The 19,878-nt window shown below is 40.5% G+C and overlaps 6 protein-coding genes across 6 annotated transcripts; 3 read left to right on the top strand and 3 right to left on the bottom strand.

Moving 5' to 3' along the window:
* Positions 1-2,138: 2,138 nt before the first annotated feature.
* SS1G_06593 (hypothetical protein) lies at positions 2,139-5,766 on the top strand (the record flags this gene model as incomplete). Its single annotated transcript, XM_001592302.1, has 3 exons — positions 2,139-2,713; positions 2,802-3,810; positions 3,862-5,766. 3 exons carry the CDS (start codon positions 2,139-2,141, stop codon positions 5,764-5,766), a joined length of 3,489 nt encoding a protein of 1,162 aa, XP_001592352.1.
* A 2,129-nt stretch (positions 5,767-7,895) lies between these two features.
* On the top strand, positions 7,896-8,045 carry SS1G_06592 (predicted protein; the record flags this gene model as incomplete). Its single annotated transcript, XM_001592301.1, has 1 exon — positions 7,896-8,045. The coding sequence occupies one exon, from the start codon at positions 7,896-7,898 to the stop codon at positions 8,043-8,045; it is 150 nt and encodes a 49-aa protein (XP_001592351.1).
* Positions 8,046-9,757: 1,712 nt separating this feature from the next.
* Positions 9,758-10,891, bottom strand: SS1G_06591 (hypothetical protein; the record flags this gene model as incomplete). The annotated part of the gene is made up of 4 exons (XM_001592300.1): positions 9,758-10,155; positions 10,250-10,368; positions 10,494-10,627; positions 10,793-10,891. The coding sequence occupies 4 exons, from the start codon at positions 10,889-10,891 to the stop codon at positions 9,758-9,760; spliced, it is 750 nt and encodes a 249-aa protein (XP_001592350.1).
* Positions 10,892-11,620: 729 nt separating this feature from the next.
* Positions 11,621-12,772, bottom strand: SS1G_06590 (hypothetical protein; the record flags this gene model as incomplete). The annotated part of the gene is made up of 1 exon (XM_001592299.1): positions 11,621-12,772. The coding sequence occupies one exon, from the start codon at positions 12,770-12,772 to the stop codon at positions 11,621-11,623; it is 1,152 nt and encodes a 383-aa protein (XP_001592349.1).
* Positions 12,773-13,550: 778 nt separating this feature from the next.
* On the top strand, positions 13,551-14,401 carry SS1G_06589 (predicted protein; the record flags this gene model as incomplete). Its single annotated transcript, XM_001592298.1, has 3 exons — positions 13,551-13,600; positions 13,941-13,972; positions 14,256-14,401. The coding sequence occupies 3 exons, from the start codon at positions 13,551-13,553 to the stop codon at positions 14,399-14,401; spliced, it is 228 nt and encodes a 75-aa protein (XP_001592348.1).
* A 2,603-nt stretch (positions 14,402-17,004) lies between these two features.
* Positions 17,005-17,335, bottom strand: SS1G_06588 (predicted protein; the record flags this gene model as incomplete). Its single annotated transcript, XM_001592297.1, has 2 exons — positions 17,005-17,125; positions 17,286-17,335. 2 exons carry the CDS (start codon positions 17,333-17,335, stop codon positions 17,005-17,007), a joined length of 171 nt encoding a protein of 56 aa, XP_001592347.1.
* Between the last annotated feature and the right edge of the window lie 2,543 nt (positions 17,336-19,878).

Raw genomic sequence — 19,878 nt, 5'->3', positions numbered from 1 at the left:
GAAGGGGGCAAAAGCGAGTATTAGTGAATAGATATGATATGATATGATATGACATCAGAATGTCACGGTGGTATCGTATGATTATATAAGATCTTAGAATGAAGGAGAAGGAAGGTATAATGGTTGGTACCTTACTCTTCGAATAAGGGATCAAAAGGATAAGATGAAATAAAATTACTCGGAATATTTGGTGTATTGTGTATTGTGTGTAGTGTAAGTCTTACATTATTGAACGAGATTTCGATCTGGTGGCTGTGAATCTGTGAAAGAAGTACGGGAGAAACGTATGGCAGCGGGGATCAAGCGAAGAGTAAAGTAATTTCCTGTGCCTGACTATCTACCGGGAGGGAGGGAGGGAGGATTATTGAATGAATGGTGCAGAGTACAAATTAGAGAATACTTAGCGCTTATCATTAGGATTATTCATCGATGTTTTTTGTTCCTCTAGGATGAGACGCCATTGGAGATTTGCGACGATGTATAGCTTTGTAAAGTAGTTTTGTACAATAGTTTGTATAGTTAGAAGTCAGAAGACGGGTTCAGAGGTCAATTCTAAGAATAGTATAAACCTGATAATTCACAATAAACCGTTTTGAGACAAATAGTAATAGTCTTTTCTTGGTAGTAAACATCAAATTAGCTGAAGCCTCATCATGTAAGGCAATGTAAAACGTCTCACTCAAAATGGAAGTGATCATGATTGTGCGGTTATTCTCATGTTTCTTTTACGGAGAACATGGCTTCATCAATGTGAATGAGGTCGAATATAGCCGCTGTTGATGGCGCATATGCTGAGATGATATACTCACGGAAGTGAATACTACCATAATCATCAATGATTCAACGAGATGCATTGAAAAGGCTGGTTGGCTATTGTTCGGAGAAATGGGTGTACGAAAAGATGAATCCAGTTGTTATATGATTGGGAGATCGCATAGGATTACCCCCAGCACCTGGGTATTGAGTTCTTGTTATCGGTTAAAGAAGTGATGATACGTATCATACGTTGTTGTCCTCGAGGGATAAGAAGGTGGCATTACATGCATCCTGCATCTGCAATTACAATCAGGGGTAATCGGGTCTACCGGCAAAAAAAAGATTGTAATCTATTGGCCCTTTATCTTTTCTTACCCATTCATTTAATTATTGGTGTTTATACCTAGGTAGGTTATGCATTTTGGCGCCGCACACGCAGAAGAAGTTTGACAGAGAAATATCGGATAAAACTGGTGATTGGTTTATTGGCTTAAGATGAAGCGGTTCACGAATCACCATACACAATTTCTGTGTAAACCATTAAAAAAGATTAGATGGGAAATCTCTTGATGATTTCACTAAAAAGATCCACATCAAGAAACATTCAGCCAATCAAAAATTAATGGTACCTGAGATTGATTCCGTTTTTATTTTACTTGTCCGCTTATCCTATCTTACTAGTCTGTATTTGTAATAGTCTCTTGTTTATCCGCAATTCCTAATAGGAACCTGGTCCCTTCTACCTTCAAAGTTCAGAAAGAGAGCGCGTCCCTTCTTTTTATATCCTTCACCCTTGTCGAACGGTAGTAAATTATAATTATTGTCTAATATTGTCTAATATTCTACACGGTCACTACCAAATTGAGTCAAACCTTTTTTCAAATGAAGTGAGGTGAAAAGAGAAAGCACATTTGAAGGTTGATTTTGGTGAATTGTGTTGTTTACCAGGTAGGCAGGTACTGTGATTGGTAAGTGTAAATCTTAATTCAAAAGTTCCTCTGAGATCTTGAAGCTTGATGTCTGTTCTTGAACAAAAAGACTTCTCTGAGAATACTCTGTAACCTTTCTTCTTCCCCCTCCCCAACCCCCCAGTTACTCCTCAATTCCAAATCCTGGACATCATTAAGCCCAATTATTACCGAGAACTGTGAATAATCCGTGATCGTTCTTCTTTCACAGTCGGGGGATCAACCTCTTTTGATTCTTTTGATCCATTCTTCTCCCCTCCCCATATGGGCCATAACTCATAACTCATTTTCTCTCCCTTCGAACCAAACCTTTTCTAGTCTTTCCCTTGACTGCACATCTATTTCCCTTTTCTTCTTTCGGTACCTATCTAGACTCTAATGTCTTGAGATTGCCATCTGGGCCTTATAGCAAGAATGTCGTTCGTAGGAGATATACGAGCCAAACCTCTCCCCTCAACTCCTGATTCTGAGACTCATTACGCTTCAAATAATTCATCGACTCCATCCGATCTCACGGACTCAGCTACCCCGGTCACTCATTCAAATCCACATGAAAACCAACATCGGCCAAATTCTCAACCAAAGAATCCTCCATATTCGCAGCACTCACAAACACAGTCAGCCACAGCCCGATCTCGCGCATATTCAACAGCTTCCACGTCGTCAATAAATTCCGTTCGTCGCAAACCTTTACCTGTAAGTGCCTCGCCTTTGGCAACCAGGTTTTCCACCAGGTATTCCACGGCCGAATACTTCAGTCCATCTATCGAAGAATTACCAGAACCCGATCTGCCACATTCAAGGTATACGAATGTTGCTGATAGTCCAACACTTTACGAATTTCCATCTAATTTAAAAAGCGCTGTGGCATTTTCCCCAGAAAGTTCCAGCAACAGAAATTCCGTCCGAAGTTCAGTAAGAAGTTCAAGAAGCTCTAAAAGTTCTAGAAGTTCTAAAAGTGCTTCGAAACAACAAAGACCATCATCAAAGTATGTTTACTAGAGGTTCAGTACCTATGCTCACATCTGATTTTCCTTACTCACTGTTTCGTATTGATGCTAAGATACTTTGGTTTAGAAGATATTCCAGCGAGCAAATCGCTTGGACTACAGTGACGCCAGCGCTACCAGAACAACTATCAGAACCCGAAGAACAAATCCCTAGCCCAAAAAGTCCGACCCTTTTAGTTCCGTCTCACACACATTCACCGGGAGCCTCGAGGCATGCAAGATTGGTTAGCGATTCTGCTTTAAGTTCTGATTCTGAATCTACCGGTAATTGGTACGGGGATTCAAGTCCAGAAAGTCGCCCGGGTTCTTCTGCTACTATGTCCATTTTCTCTTCCAAAGCTACACCACCACATAATATTATACCTGATGCTCCGGCAAGAACCTATTCTCACGAATCTCACGACTCTGCTTCGACTATACAAAAACCCAAATCGCCAGGGAAGCTTGGTTCTTTATTTAGCTGGGGAGGTGCGGTATCCCCATCGAGCTCAACAACGACCTTTTCAGAAGATAAGACAGATTATTCTCCAAATTCTCCGATACCGTCGTCAAATGCATCCCCGCATAAACTTTCGGAATTCGAAGACTCCGATATCAGGACATATAATACTAAAGCGCCACCGTCCGCGATCGATATCCCCAAAGCCAATGCAGATGCGGCCGATTATTTCGAAAACACATATCTACAAATACCCATAGCGACACCTAGCCCCACAAATTCACTGGTTGAAGAAATGGAGCAAGAATTGAAGGATATTAGCCAAGAGCTGGCGTCTTCTATACGAAGAGAGATGGACCTGGAAGATCTTGTAGACAGACTACAGCTCGAAGCTCAAAATTCAGGAACAAATGCCAGCAAACGAACAAGCGATTATTTCTCGGATTCTGGAACAGGTGTGATTCCTAGATATGGGGATCCTGATCCCAAGCAAGATGAAATGGATAAAATTCAAAGGAAAACGGAACAAGAGAAGGCTTCAATTAGGTTAGAACTTACAAATAAGGTACAGGATGAACGAGCTATCAGGAAACAGCTTGAAACGCAAATTCAGGCTTTGGAAGAGAGGGCAGCTCAGGTAATTCTATCGATACACTTTTTTGTTCTCGCAACTGACATGATTTTTTAGGTTGACCTTGCAGCTCTGAATTCACTTGATACCAATGGACGACTGAAAGAATTGGAGACAACTTGCGAGGATCTTCGCCACAAATTATCCGAAGAGAAACAGGTTAGGGAAAACTTTGAAGATCTCTTGACTGCACTTAAAGCAGACCTCGAAACTTCTCACAACGAACGTGATAACTTACGAGATGAGATTGTTCCTCAGCTGAAGGCCCGTGTCGAAGGGCTTGAAGCTCAAGCTGCAGAGCATGAAAAGTTGACCTATGAGCAAACCAAGATGGCCCAAGAACTCCAAAGCCTGAAAAAGGAAAATGTCACATTGGTCAACGCCCAAAGACTTCAATTGGAGATGAATCAGTTCAATTCCGTATCGGACGAGGATAGCATGGGTAGCATAAGCAATCTACCAAAGTCTAGGTCATCCATAATGAGTATTGCTGGTATAGGTGGACTCAGTGGAATGGGTGGAGGTGCTTTGGGCGGTTCAGGTGGCTCAGGTGGTTTGAAACGGGCCAACTCACTTGCACATACCGGAAAAACGGCTAGATCACCTGTTGGATCGTTATCAAGGACGGCCTCTGTCAGAGCCATAGAGTTCAAAGACAATTTGGCGCAAACGGTGAAGGATATTGAGCTCCAACGAGATTCGCTACATCGTGCTCTCAAAAGCTTACTCGAACGTCACGAGCACCAAAATCGTGAAAATGAAAAGAAAATCCGCCAATTGGAAATGGAAAGAGATCGTGCCTTGAACCAATCACCAAGGCGGCGTGGATACGACAAGGAAGTTTCTAGTTTGAGAGAAGAAATAAATATGCTTCGCCGTCGTGCGGATGAAGCGATTGAGCAAAAGTGGCAATGTGAGAAAGGACTAGGTGGCTTAAAGATGGATCTCGATCGTGCTGAACAGGAAATTGGTTCACTAAGAAGCTTGTTACAAGAGAAAGACATCTTAATCAAGCGATCGAGTATAGATTCCAGACCTGGGAGCGCACACGCGACCTCTGAGACACTTGAGCGATCGTATCGGGACCTTCAATCGGCTTACGCAGCTTCTCTTGAGAGAATCAAGACCCTCGAAATCTCAGCCTCTGGTGATGAAGCTACTGCACGAGCTATGGAGCAGTTGGAGAGGAGCTTGTCTGATGCAATTTATGAAAGAGATGTCGTCAAACAAGAGCTTGAGGCGGTCAAGGAGCAATCTGAATCTTTGAGAGACTCAGAAAAGGTACATCTTCAGGAGGAGATGCAACTAGCAGATGAGTTGCGTGAATCAGCCAGAAGAGTTGAGGAATTGGCTGGACAAGTTAGACTTCAACTTGCTTCAAACAGCACTCTCAGACAACGTCTAGCTGAAGCTATTGAGCGTGGAGAGAAGGAGCAGAAAGCTAATGCTCAAAAGATCACTTTCCTCCAAACTAAGCTCAAGGCTCTCGAGGATCAACTTATGGCTGCTCAGAACATATCCGAGGTGAGAATTGCTCGTCATGAAGATGAGATTCGTGATCTCAAGGATAGCCACAATTTCCAACTTCATCGAGTAAAGTCGGAACTCCGCTCTCCTCGTTCATTCGGACCTAAGGCTCCTATGTCTCCATTATTCGCAAATGCTAAGAAGGTGCCACGTCTCTCCGTTACAACCTCTGGCAAAGGAATGTCTGTATCTGAAGATCTAAAAGTTGAACATTTGAAACAACAAGTTGTTAATCTTGAATCTGCTCTTGCCGAAGCCGATAGGGAAATGGAAGAAGTTGTCGGTCGTATGAATATCGCGCAAATCGAAGTAATGGAACTACAGAACGAACGGGAAGAAGCAGTACGTGAAACGAAGAAATTACAGAAAATGATTGAACAAGAAAGATTGAGAGCTTTTGAGGGAAGATTTGCTACTCTTAACTCATCATCATAATGAATGGAGAATCTCGAGGTAGATGATGGTTTCAAGATTGTTTCGTCAAGCGACTTTAGCGTTTGTCAGTCTGGTGGTGATTCTCTACCAGCATCTCTAATTTATTAATCATCCGACGGCCCTGGAATTTTTGGGATGGGACTGAATGGATGGGTGAACATGGAGTTATTTATTATTGACTGGCATTGATTTCTTACTATCGAAAAAATGCATCAAACGGAATGGGCCAATTGGTGGCTTATGCATCATATTATATACACTAGGGTTAGAAAATATCTTGGTACTGGGATGAATTGATATTATCTGATATTATTTCTCAAGGTGGTAGAATGACTGATGAGTGGCGGTCAAGAAAGAAGCGTGATGGTTGTAATTATTTTGAGGATAGGGTTCGCTGAGAGTCAGGAACAAATGCATATGGGGATGAGAGAAAGAGAAAATGGTGGCTTGTATGATTACTTGTTGTATATTGTATATTGATACACTGGATTTTTAGATACCAGATGGTGCTAGATGAGTGAGGAGAGAAGAGAAAATTAAGTGCAAGTACCTAGTAATTTGATTTTTGTCTTGAAAATTAATTGGTATTGCTTTGATTTTTGTGTATAGATCATGTTTGAATATAAGATTATATAACAGACCTCTTTATTAGATGCTCTTTCATATTTATATATGTTTCGGAATTGTCTTTGCTTCAGGATTACAAAGATTTTATCCGAGTTTAATGATTCTTTTATAATTTTTCAAGGCTATTCTGAAATAATTAGAGTATTGATTCGAATAAAACCCTCAGATTATGTGTGAGATGGTGAATTCGAAATGCTAGATTTAGTCACGCCTGTTAAGTTTTGAGATGAATGGGTAAGGATAGGATGAAGATGTTAGTTAGTTAGGAAGATTAGAAAGGATAGCAAAATGAGAAGATGGTGTTCATTCTTAATAAGTATTATTTTACTGAAAAGTATTTATGTGTTTGTGGAGAAATATGTTGGGTGAATGTGATGGATGATGGATGGGTGGGTTGGGAATAAGGAATTCTAATATTTAATCTTTCTTTTTAATTTAAACTTTTTTTATATTGAAAATATGTGCTTTCTTTTTGACTTTTTTGTATTCTAGTGTTTATTTATATTAATATGTTACTATTGTAGAGATTAATTGTTTGTTGGTTTTGGAGAATATTAATTGCAACGACACTATATCTTCACTTCCTCTTAGTTAAGTTTATCATCCTAAAAAATCGAGATTATTTTAAATAGGACGATATAACAGAACAAAAAATATCTATGGATATATTATACGTCTGCTACTGCAAAGTACTGAGTATCTTTTTGAACTTTAATTTGGAGGAATAGCTCACAGAGGGTTTAATCTTCTTGTATTAGCTGATTCTTTGGGAAGTTAGCTGACAGTACAATAGATCATGGATTCATGGTGGATTTTACTACAGGTTAGCTAGCGAGAATCATGGTTTTGTACTTTTAGAAAAAGAGGATGGGAGCTAGGAGTGAATAGTGGTATGTGTATGTCAATTTCAAAAGATCTTATTGATGAATGTACAGGGTTGGGGATGTGTTCTAGCAATCGTGCCTATTCAGATAAAAGGCTTTCGATAGACCTAGGGGATAATTTGTATCAGTTCCAACTTTTTTGGGACATATCACCTGAGATAGTCTTGTGGAGAAGAGTCGTTGATGATCCTCAATTATCATTTAGATTGGCATTGGTCAATTATTGTCGCTATTCCTGTTTATATTGACATTCATTTAGATGGCATCATTCTTGCGATGATAATCAATATGCTTCCTGATTATACATATCACATAACAAATTCCTCGCTTATAACATACTTTTGCTCCTTGATCCTGTAAGCCATGTTTGTACATCTCTTCACCATAGGCCTTTTAGATTCGTGATTCTTCCCTACTACACACACCCGCTCTCTCCAATATAGAAGACGCAAAATTGCTTGGCCACTAGTAGGTTATTAATCCAATGATAACCTCTTATATACCACCACAAAAAGTCATTCAAACATAGTCGGACATACAACAAGAATGTAAAACAGAAAGAGTGGACCAATAGTGAAAACGACAAGAAATCTCCAAATTACCGAATTTAATATAAAAATGCACCTCTTCCTCTCTGTTAAAATCTCAAACAAAGTTGATGAGAGGAGCTTTCAGCTAGACAAGGCAACTGGTGAAGTACTCGCAGTGAGTGCAGAGATTTTAATCTGCGATTTTGCTATGGAATTATCCCAAAATTTGGGGTATTAATCAAGCTAAGGAAAGTTCACATCAAAAAATATATCATCGTTTTGCATATATCTCCATTGTCGAATCGGGAATTTATTCGCTGTCTTTGTTATATATGTGAAAGTGTTCCTACCAGTGAAGGTAAGATTACAGTCTTATTTAGGCTAGCCAGGTAAAGCATATGTGACTAAATCGTATTATTTATATTCTAGATCCATCGATTTCCTCACGTTTCTTTGGGCTCAACTGATATAGGTGAGTCAACGGAGGACTCCACACTCATTGGAAGATAGCGGAAGTCTTGTATTTGCATTCATGATTGCACTTTTATAAATAGTGATACCTTGTTAACTTCTGTGGAAAAGAGTAGACGTGCGTATAAAGCCAATTTCTTTCACAGATCTTAGGAGCGCAACAGCAGGGCATTCTACCGGAGCATCATAATATTCTTCATTCTCTCCTGTTGCGCAAATCTGTTTGGTTTGGGTAGAAAGGGGTTATCATACATATCAGAAGTTTGCCTAATTATAAGATAGGAAGCACCTTTTACCGTTGCCTGAAATTACTATTATCGAACCATATGTAAGTCTTATTACCATGGCAGCGACATTTCGAAATGTCAAGCATTATTAAATTTGATACCTTTCCATCGACGAGGAAATTCACAGACCAGAAGAAAATACAAAGGGTAAAGATGAATTTTCCTCCCAACGACCTTACTTAATGTGAAAGCCTTCCTTCTATGCTTAAAGCTAGTAGTAAGAGAAAGCACTTGAACCATAGATCTCTCCATTTAAGTTTAATACTCTACTTTCAAGCCAGCTCTCTCTTTTGGACTACTTTTCTTGTTAAAAATAACAAAAATCAGTACTTATAACCTTTTATTTATGACTATAATACTTTGAAATTTTGAATATAAATTAATTATCTATCTACTAACGAATTTAAAATTTCAGATTTTTTAATAATTTTATCAATTGAAAATATTAAAAGATAAAATTATAATCATCAATATAAACAAACTAATATTGCGCCTCCAAAAATGTCAAGCAACCATGGTCTAATTATATTTTATTCTGGCTGAACAAATAATATGAGTTCTGTTTGTCTTTGGGTACTATAGAAGTGAGAAAATAGAATGAAACACCTCTTTTTCGTCTGGAGATGTTGCGTTTGCGATTCCTAGTATTCTTTGCTAGTGTTGGAGATTCAGAGGACATTAGTAGTGTTTTGTAGGCTTTGGATAAGGTGCGGGTCAGGAATTAATACTCCTATCGTAGCGCCTACTTGACTGAATATTTTGACAAAGTAATGGAGAACTGAACTGTCATTATTCGTCTTATCTTGATGAATATATCAGAGAATTCTGCTGCGGAGATGAAGATCGCTTCACTTGATGAGACCTGTCATAGCTCTTAACTATCCATGCCCATACACCTCCATGCTTAAAGCAAGTCGACACTAGTCTGCTCTAGTCTATGACTGGAATACAGTCATTTTATCCCTGAATCATCCTGCCCTTCCTGGAGGAACCACAATGGATATTAATTGCAAAGTGTATATTCTTGTACCCAGTGGACTTTTTTAACAACCTATATCCATATAACGACCTATATCCATATACCAAACTCCATCACAAATGCACGCTTTGCTTCCCTTCCCGCCCAATCCTTTAGCAAATAGATATTTTCCGTTCACCTCATTTGAAAGCTCCACACAATTGAAGTATAGCTTCAATCGCTATCCTCTCCATTATCCAGCGCTTCATCCTCTGCTTCCCTTTCTTCCGGCTCCTCAACCTCAAACCTCTCTTCCCCATCATCATCGTCCCTTACTTCACCCTCCCCTTCCCCTTCATCCTCGGCTTCCTCTCCCTCCTCTTCTTCATCATGCTCTTCATTATCTTCTTCCGCATCCATCTCTTCATCATGTTCCTCCTGTGTCTCTCCACTACCCCCACTGCCTTCATCTCTCCTGGCCTTCTTGGCCTTCGGTTCCCCATCTCCTTCTCGATCCAACATTTCCGAATCGCCTTCTCCATTTTCCCCTCCCGCTTGACTCCCAGCTACTTTATCTGCTGCGACTTTCTTTCTATATGTGTTTCTCTTATCACTCTGCGTTTCAAGGAATTCTATTATCATTTATTCAATATTAGCATGCCGTGACTCCCGCATTCTCCCCACCAGCATGTCCATTCTAGTAGAATATAGAAATCGTATACTAACTTGCAAGCTCCGCCTCCAACCTCGGTTTAAAATCTGGAAATTCTAAATCATCCAATGCCTTGAATACATCCTGCGGCGCTATCGTTTTAACGCTTCGATTGTGTGCGTTCTCATTTGCGCTTTGTATTCACAATTACATTAGCAATCCCTTCAAACAACTTCTCCTCCTTTCGATTCCCCGCACAATCTCCAATCGCTCTTCCCCTCAAACCCTCTCAAAGCTTCAAATAAGAGTCCAACTCACTGCGTAGCCAAATAATTGACAAAAACCGTCGCGCTCTTACTCATCGCCAACATCGCATTTCCCTGAATCTGAGTATTCGGTGGCAAAACCCCCTTCGCCAACCTCGTCACAATACTTTTCGGAAGATTAAGATCCTGTCGGCCATGAAATCCATTAGTTTGACCTCCAATTCGAGCGCGAGGAGAAGAAGAAACCTCAAAGTCTTCTGGAGAACCCGACTTGAAATATCCCCATTCGGGGGAATCTAGCTAGAGAGACCTGCTGTAAGAAAAGTACGAGAAATAAATATTAAAACACACCTCGATACTAGTTCCCTCTCGAACTACGGTTGTCTCTTTCGCGGGTGTGGCTTCGTCACCGGTGACGGGCTTCACGACGTCGCTTTTTCGTGGTGGCATGTTGCGATGTGTGTTTGTGTGAAGGGCAATTGGAGAGTGCGGTGGTTGTGATGTTGAGGATGGAAGTTGATTTACTTTATTGCTTTGGCTCCATTTGATATTGGCAGTTTATTTCTCCTGGGGGAAGGCGGTGAGGCGCCAAATTTCGCGAAAAGCAAACGCGAAAACCGTGTAAAGTCACGTGGATATTCTTGTGATAATGGGGAAGGTCGTCTCTTGTTAGATTGTAGAGTTTGAGATTTGTTATGTTGTACTGGATTTTCATTTGTTAAATGGTTGACTTGTTGTCTTGAGGACTAGCTTGCAAGGTAAATCTACTTGACCGCATTGGAAAGATTAGTCCGGCTTGTTTGCATGTATGATCACAAGCATTGAAATGGCTGGGACGATGAGGACGAAGCTCATTTGAATATTTATTTTACATTAGGTCATATCTGCATACTAATTCATGATGCTGTGTATCTCATTTATTGCTTCAGTCACCAGGCTATGCGTATCATAACTAAGCCTTCTATCGAGTGGTGAATTTCAGATCCCCTCAAAAACACATGTGTCAATGATATTGCACTAGATCGACATCCTTTCCTCTGTATGCTTTCAGACTCCACCAATATGAATAAAACCTCCTTGGTATCAATTGCAATCCTCCATCATTTATAAAACAAACCCCGCCTGCCTCCCAAACCCAAATAATGCAGATAGAAAAAAGACCAACTTCTAGGCCCGAGACTATGAGATAGCCAACCCAATTTCCCGATCGCTATCCCAGAAAGGTGGATACGCAGCTCGCGGCGGTGGCCTTGGTGATAATGGTGTGATTGGTGCTAGAGTCCCAGGGCCTGATGCCATTTCTCGAAAGGACATATCCGATGAATCGTTGTAGTCTCTGTGGTTGTAATCTCCGTGGATTCGAAAGTCGTCTTCTGGATCATACCATGTCGCTACCCTGTCATTGGCTCTCAATTCCTTCAATTCGCCTCCATTGCCACTTTTGACACTCCACATGCTCCTCCCACTCACACTACTTCTCCTGCTCTTCGTGCGTGAATGACCTCCCGACTTCGATAGCCGTGATCTATGTCGTTCGACTGGTTTAATGAATGGTTCCGCACCAGGCACTACTTCGTCTGTCAGACCGATTCTAGCATTCGGTGCCTGGGCGAGGAAAGTAGGGCTATCAGGTATATAGCTTGAGACGCCTGAAGGATAAAAGGGGGATCGTGTTCGAGAAGAAGTAGGAGAGGCTGTCCACGTCCATCCCGGCGAATGTGTCATTTGTATCGTATTGGATTGTGTATAATCTCGACCTCCCGTCTCTTTATCGATTACTAGGTCCTCACCCATAAACACTTTTCTCTCATTTCCCGAGCGCCGCCACGATTCAATCTCGTCGTCGTCTATCGGTGTCACTCCTCTTCCGGTAAAACTTCGATTTCTCCGATAACGAATGAAAAGATATATAGCGATTGAGACTAAAATGATACCGAACGTACCCAAGACGGAAGCAAGGATGATGATCAGGGTGTTGCGGCTTATGCCAGAGCTTGCAGATGATCCGGCTGTAGAACTCGAAAAAGGAGCGCTCGTTGTTGCTGTCGATGTGGCTTCCCCATTTCCGGGTAGATTATCTGCTCCTGATGTGGAAGCGGCTGATAGGATGGAAGAGATAGCGATCGTGTTCGTAATCATCGATGTGACTGAAGAGGATGTGAATGACGATTCATCCTTCCTCGAGCTCGTGGATGTTTCTGGTTTTATTGTGCTAGGAGACTCCGAAGGAGATGCTTCCGATAATGAGAAATCATTTATAGCAACTAATGTTTGGGCGGAAGAGAGAAAAAACGACATCAACGTTGCGAACAACAAGTAAATGCCCCGCATTATGATGAAGTGAGGTGCCTTGGCCGTAGAGCAAATATCAAGCTCGATTTAATGTGATCAAAACATTTTTATCAGTCGTAGACTGTCGAACCGACTGGGTTCTGTCCTTGCTTCTCACTCTTTGATCTTAGTTGGGCAAAGATCGTAATGAAATAAATAGATAAAGTGAGAGAGGATGAACAAGAAGGCTGGTGTAGAGAGAAATAAGAGAAAGAGTCTTGAAATCAAAGGATCCCCTTAGAGACCAGCCCAATTATCCTAACGGATGCTGTTCAGGCGTGAGGGCCAAGTCAACTCGAGATGCAGGCACCAACATCTATATAAGAGGATAAGTTACAATTGTCGTAACCGGTAGTTGGAGCTACTGCTCATGTGGAGAAGTCTGTGTTGGACTATGGAAAATGCGGCATAAGCGTCTTACCTGTGGTCTGTGAGATCGGGGTCATTTGATGGGTGGATGCGTATGTGCTGTTGGTATCATCAAAACAAGCGAAGAAAGATGTGCAGGCGTGCAGAAATGCAGAATAAGATCCTTGCTCGTCTTTCCGACTTTGGTCGGTCAAGGGGGGCCAGCCTCCTCGACGACCTAGGGGTATAAGTCACTATTCCTCGTGGGGAGAGCAAACACGGAAATGAACATCTATTGGCTCCATCAGTTTCTCTGGTTCAAAAGTTAACAGTATTTGGTTATCGATGAGTGGTTGATGCTGAACTGTTTTCGATGTAACCTGGTCAAAATCCTCGGGGAGTTTGTGTATCGAACGAATGGCAGGTCGATATGATATTTGACGCCATTGCCGAAACGTGCCTCGCATGTCGAGTTACAAGGTACGTGACATGGGGAAAAGGTGTGGCTAGGGTTAGACAATTCAAGAGTGGATTGAAATGAATCATAAGCTAGTAAACAAACGGAAGGGTTCGAGCGTGATGGAGTGGTTGATATTGAAAGAACTGGGATTATAATTTGTTAACAAGGTAGAAACTAGACGGTGCAGAAAACTTGCCGAGGAATCTATCAATAACCATGAACTTGTCCAATCTTCAGCGAAATTTAACCACAAAATACCACGTTCGCCGCCACAAAATATGCAATATATGCAACATTTGGAAAAAAATAATCAAAATGGCAATTTGATCGGTTCGGCTAATGCAACACAGGAAAAAGTAGAGGGGCAACTGTGATAGGTAGGCTATACCGTGGTAAGTCCATACATATCATGGGATAAAATCGGGATGCAATAATGGATGCAATAATAACTTCCATTAATTCAAATCAGCCATCGATATTTTATTACCAGTGCTGTATAGGATATTTCCGAAGTAATAGGAACATGTTTCAAGCCAAAGAAAGATTATCGTAATATGTTTGTTTCGACGGAACATATATTGAAGCAATGAAGCGGTGAGCAAAAAACTGAAGCATTCAATACAGTAGTCAACGGGACGATAATCGTCAGATTTGTTAATCCTCAGTTCAATTTAGACTCCATCATGTCGATGAATCATACAAACAAGGTTTCGAATGGTGACACGAGTAATTGGAAATTTTCATCGGATCTTGGTAATGGCAGTATGGCATCCTCGTCCTTGCTTGTCGTTCAAGACTCAAGAATGGAGTACAGTACTTGACTGGACTGATAGAGGCTTGGGACATATAAGTTTCAACCCTAGACATGCAAGATATATGCAATCCTATACCGAAGACCAACGTTTAATTGGATGATAAGCAGTGAATTGTCCCTGATCTACAAACTCCGGCTCAAGATACTCATTTAGAATATCCTGCCTTTTGACCTTAATGTCAGCTGAATTTGATTTTCAAGGTTTGCATGTAGTACTTCGATAGGTAAGGTTATTCCACAAAAACGTGGAACATGCGTGCTGTTGGTATGACCTACTCTGCCTATATCCAGTGGTACAGTCAGATGAGAACGGTACCTGACATGATATATTGGCCTACCATCTCACCTTCCCCTGATCATTTTTGTAGACACAAGAATCTGTAAATGTAACAATAATGTTCAAACCATAACCTTCATGTCACCACCGAGAATCCCGAGTTTTCCAATCAAGATGAAAAGTTCCGCATATCCACAAAGCCTGGTTACGTATATTATGATCTACGAAAGCCGTTTTGCGTTTCCCTGTGCTGTTGAAGATCTCTCCGATTTGGGGGCACACAACATCAGAACGTACGCAGCCTCATATTATTAATTTGTCGTTGTTGCTGGCGTTGAACATAGGAGGTGTTAAAAAAAATAAACGATAAGAAACCCCCTTCATCTAGAAACGTCTCGGCAATTTGCTCTCGGTGAAAACAAGAAATCCTCTCTCGAAGTTCAACCCTCTACGATATTGGAAATGTCAGCAATATTAGGGTAAGCTCCTAGATTATATTGGGAGGCTTCTAAATGTTCTTGGTTATTATCAAACCACAATCCCACAATGACGACCCGACAAAAACAAACTTTTAGAAGCACGGCCTAGCCCGTGACCCCGCTATGCCCATCAAAAGTTTACTGCGTACAGGAAATTTCGAAGGACAACCACAGACATTTTCCCCCTCATTAAATAAGACCTGCTAATCTATCTAATCCTTTGTAAGTGTGCGGATGAAGCTCAATTACTGAAGATAGTCTTATAACTCCATCCTGACGTACGATCCAAGACATATCTACCGCATTGTTCTATACTATGACTCTGTTCCGCTTCTTGGATATTGAACTCCTGGAGGATCTAATCTTACCTCGAGAGCTTTCCAATGGCTAACCAACGAGTCCAATGTCAAAGCTTAGGGCTCAGCGTTCTCACCGAACGAAAAACCTTATTCCTATAGCAAAATTCCCAGGAAACAGGATAGCTAGCCATTTTACCTGTGTCCAATCATTCATTCTCATCATAGCTAGACCCCAACTCGAAACACCAGGGCATTTTGTGCCGCTTCTACTGTTGGCCAACGCACCACCCGTCTTTAGCCTCCCCATCTCAAAATCTAGTCCAAGAATGATAACGTCAGAAAAGCCACTTGGCTCTCGTATCACTTATATCACGATAGCAAAGTAAGTGTTGAAGGATTATTGAGACGCGTTCTTGTCACGTCCGCTATCTTCTTTTCGATAACATCATGCAATCGCTCGCACATTAATAAATATGCATACAACCTGGTTTAACGTATCATCTACGCGTCCCAGCTTGAATTTTACTCAGGTCTGTCACTAGCAAATCCTGCACATACATAACTCCACCTCGTTTGATCATGACTAGACTGAGGTATATAATCCGTTCTGCAATATAACGGCACAACAAAATTTCCATACACAGCGTACGAAAAGGTGCTGGCACAAAAAAAAAGACTCCCTTGCATATGCAAGCTGCAGGCACTTATCCATTGCATATTCGCCTTCTCCTCTCCTATTTTACTGTTCACCGCTTAACTGAGAAACATCACCAATCAAGAAATACTCAATCAGATCTACTCGACTCTGTCCTACAGCATCTCATTCTGGGGATTCCCATGAAAATAATGTACTTCGTTATAATCCCTCCAGCAAACTTTATGAATGTACCTGCCTAGTGGTCGCTACCTATACATTTGCACTCACATACATAAAATACCTATATAAATACTAAAAATACCTTCTACTAATTCTTTATTGAAAATCAAAATTGGATTCAGCGCTTCCGGTTATCGGATTTTGGATAAACTTAAGCTCAAAACTCAAAATTTGCAAGCTTCCAATTTTGTCAAAATCTGCAAGAGATCTAAGACCATCCCGCATCGATTAGCATATCCGCATCTACCCATTTACGCGCCGAAGCTATTCTAAGATTGGATTTTTGTGCGAAGAATATTTTCACATGATGAGAGAATGTGGGAACGAATTGATCTATTGATTTTGTTCCTCCTAGAGGCATTAATTAGATCTGCTCACCTATTCTTAGCCATATGTCTATGTCACAGAGTATGCTCTCCATACTTCCATAGACATTCTTTACATTCAATACCAACCATAACAAAATGCAAATTACATCAACTATGCTCTCTGTATATTGATCTCTTGCCCCGCTGGTTCCGATGATATGCCAACAATCAGCCAGATCTTTAATCACCGGAGATTTATTTTTCCTGCTAATATACTTTCTTAACAGTCAATGCACCCATCAATGCATCGCCCATCCAATATTCCATTTTTACAGTCACTGATGCGTCTTTCGCAATGGCATCTAGCACACTAGCTGGCAAATTCACACTTTCCCCAATCTCCGGGTTTGTTCGCCAGATTTGGTGATCCTTGAGAATTTATAGAGTGAGGCATTGTGCAAGGCATTTTATATTCGAACTTCTCATATCTTCTAAAAGTCTCACGCCTTCTGATAAGTAGAACTTCTTATATTTCACCATCACTTGAAGTTCCGTCACCCTGCATGCATCTCTTGCATTCACATTCGCATTCAGACCCAACGCAAGCATGCCAAGTTCCCTTCCAGCTTCCAAAGTCTTAACTTAACTCACAGACGATATTCGCACATATTGCAGCGACTCCACCGTGAATCCATGGTCATGGGGACGAAAATATTCCGATAGTATATCCATGTTCTATACGAAATAGAATCGGTATCAACGAGAACGATATTCCAGGTGTGGAGATATCTCTACGGAGGTATATGCCCTCCGTATATTCAAATAAGGCATATTTCCGCACTTATAGTTATTAGCAACTCTCCACCATCTGTTCCGTGGTAGATCATCGGATCAGATTAATATCATTAATATGGATATCATGATTCGATATCATGATTTGATGTCATGACATGCTCCACTATGTGAGTTGCATGATGAAATATGTACCAGTGTACATATCACTCGCATGGGACTATGAATATGACCAGGCTCTTTCCCACCATTTGAAACTCCGATGTGGAGTCCTCACTTTATGGGATCGTCCGTAGGGATTACAAATGGTGACTCGTGAGAGCGGAAAATTTCATGCTTCGGTGAAATTAAGCCAAGCCTCTAGAGATATCAATTCGATGTGTTAAGGGCGTTCTTCGTTCAGTGCTCAAGACATTTGAACAAACTTCATTTGGAGAATACATGTTAGTTCGCTTGTTTTCTCCTTTTCTGCTATGGGAAATGAAAGTTCGATGTTACTTGGAATGACCTGCAGCCACGCATAGCCCTTGTCTGCCAACGACTTTGAAGCCTTCCTGGTGTTGGCTAATGAGTTCTAGAATACCGTGATGATTTCTCAGCAAGAAATACTCCTGTTCAGCGTTTAAAAAATCCTTCCTCTCCTCATCATCTCTTCTCCTGAGGCTCTGGAGAAACTACTAAATTTTGACGATTTTGAAAAGACTCTTAATCCGCCTAATTGTAACGATACTATACTGGAGGCAGCGGCTGCCTAAGGTTTCGTCTGGTTGGTAGTTGTGGGTTAAGGCTTTATCACTGGTCTTCACTTGGAAGTGAAGTCGTTACTAGATCAAGTAGAATGTAGGTAAACTAATTGATAACTAAGTTGAGCACGAAGCTCCTTAACCACGAGACTAAATGAATGTTTATATACCCTATATCATCTTTTGAGGACCCTTGGGACCCTAAGGTCCAAAAGGTCCTCGAGGTCACGTGAATTAATGAATCGTGACACTAATCCTCAGAAACGTCGCATTTATCCTATTCTTTTTAGCAAAATACAATAGCTTTCATATATAGAAAGCAATTGTCAACAAAATCTAAACAATAAGCAATTAGAAAGGGTTTTTAAAAATAATCTTCTTTCCCCTTCTATCCTAAATCATAAAAATCCTATATATCCTGATTAGCTTCCATTTAAGTCTAGTACCCTACTTTCCGGCCACCCCTAATTCCGGCCACTTTTCCTCACCAATGACGAAAATCGACTTTTATAACTTTTTTATTTATAAATATAATTCTTTGAAATTTTAATTATAAATTTGTTATTTATATAATAATATATTCTGAAAATTTCAGATTTTTTATGATTTTATTAATTGAGAAATTGAAAGTTGAAATTGCGATTTTTAATTTGTATAGGATTTATTATAACGATACTGTACTGGAGGCAGCGGCTGCCTAAGGTTTCGTCTGGTTGGTAGTTATGGGTTAAGGCTTTATCACTGGTATTCACTTGAAAGTGAATTCATTACTAGATCAAGTAGAATGTAGGTAAACTAATTGATAACTAAGTTGAGCACGAAGCTCCTAAACTATGAAACTACTCTGACTATATAATGAACGATAAAGGGAGCCCCTGGGAGCTTTCTGGCTCCTCAGGGCTCCTTATCACGTGATTTCTGATGGTGCGTGCGCATACGATCTTCAGGTGACCAAGATCACATACTAATTCGATGAAATCTGATCGTGTTTGCACAAGGCCTAAGCTCTCCTAATTAATCAGTTTGCTACCATCGTAACACCATCAATCCTAATGGTGAATCGTGACACTATTCTAACTATATAATGAACGATAGAGGGAGCCTCCAGGAGCTTTCTGGCTCCTTATCACGTTATTCCTTTTTATCCCAGGACACTAATCCTAATGGTGAATCGTGACATTTATATACAAATTTGAAAATCTTGAAAATCCTTAATAACTTTTCAACAAAAATTAATAAAAATAAATTATAAATCCTATATAAATCAAAAATAAAAAAGTTTAAGATTGTAGATCTCAATAAAATGAATTCTAAAAACTCTGAAATTTTCAGAATTGATTCATAATTGTGACGGAAATCCCTGCTCTCCTCCCACCCTTATTATATAAGAAACCTCAGGTACATTAACCATGTCCACACATGATACGATTACTCGAGATTAGTATACGATTTAGGTGACCTGAGGATCAGATCCGGACAAGTACTAGGTATCAATGGTTATCGGTAAAGTAAGATCATTGGAGGAATAAATATGACTTCTTTTTGCCTAGCCATTGCGGCTAGGCCATTCATTTGTGTATATATAGAGTAGCTATCCCCATCTACAGGTGCTCTTCACCTGTAGATTCTAAGTTAAATACAATTGCTGGTCTATAAACACCCTTTTGGTCACAATAATTATATAATAAAATCATGATTTAAATTATAAC

Source organism: Sclerotinia sclerotiorum, genomic scaffold (genome assembly GCF_000146945.2).
Source record: "Sclerotinia sclerotiorum 1980 UF-70 scaffold_8 genomic scaffold, whole genome shotgun sequence".
Classification (NCBI taxonomy): domain Eukaryota; kingdom Fungi; phylum Ascomycota; class Leotiomycetes; order Helotiales; family Sclerotiniaceae; genus Sclerotinia; species Sclerotinia sclerotiorum.
This window is presented reverse-complemented; position numbering and strand designations above follow the sequence as displayed.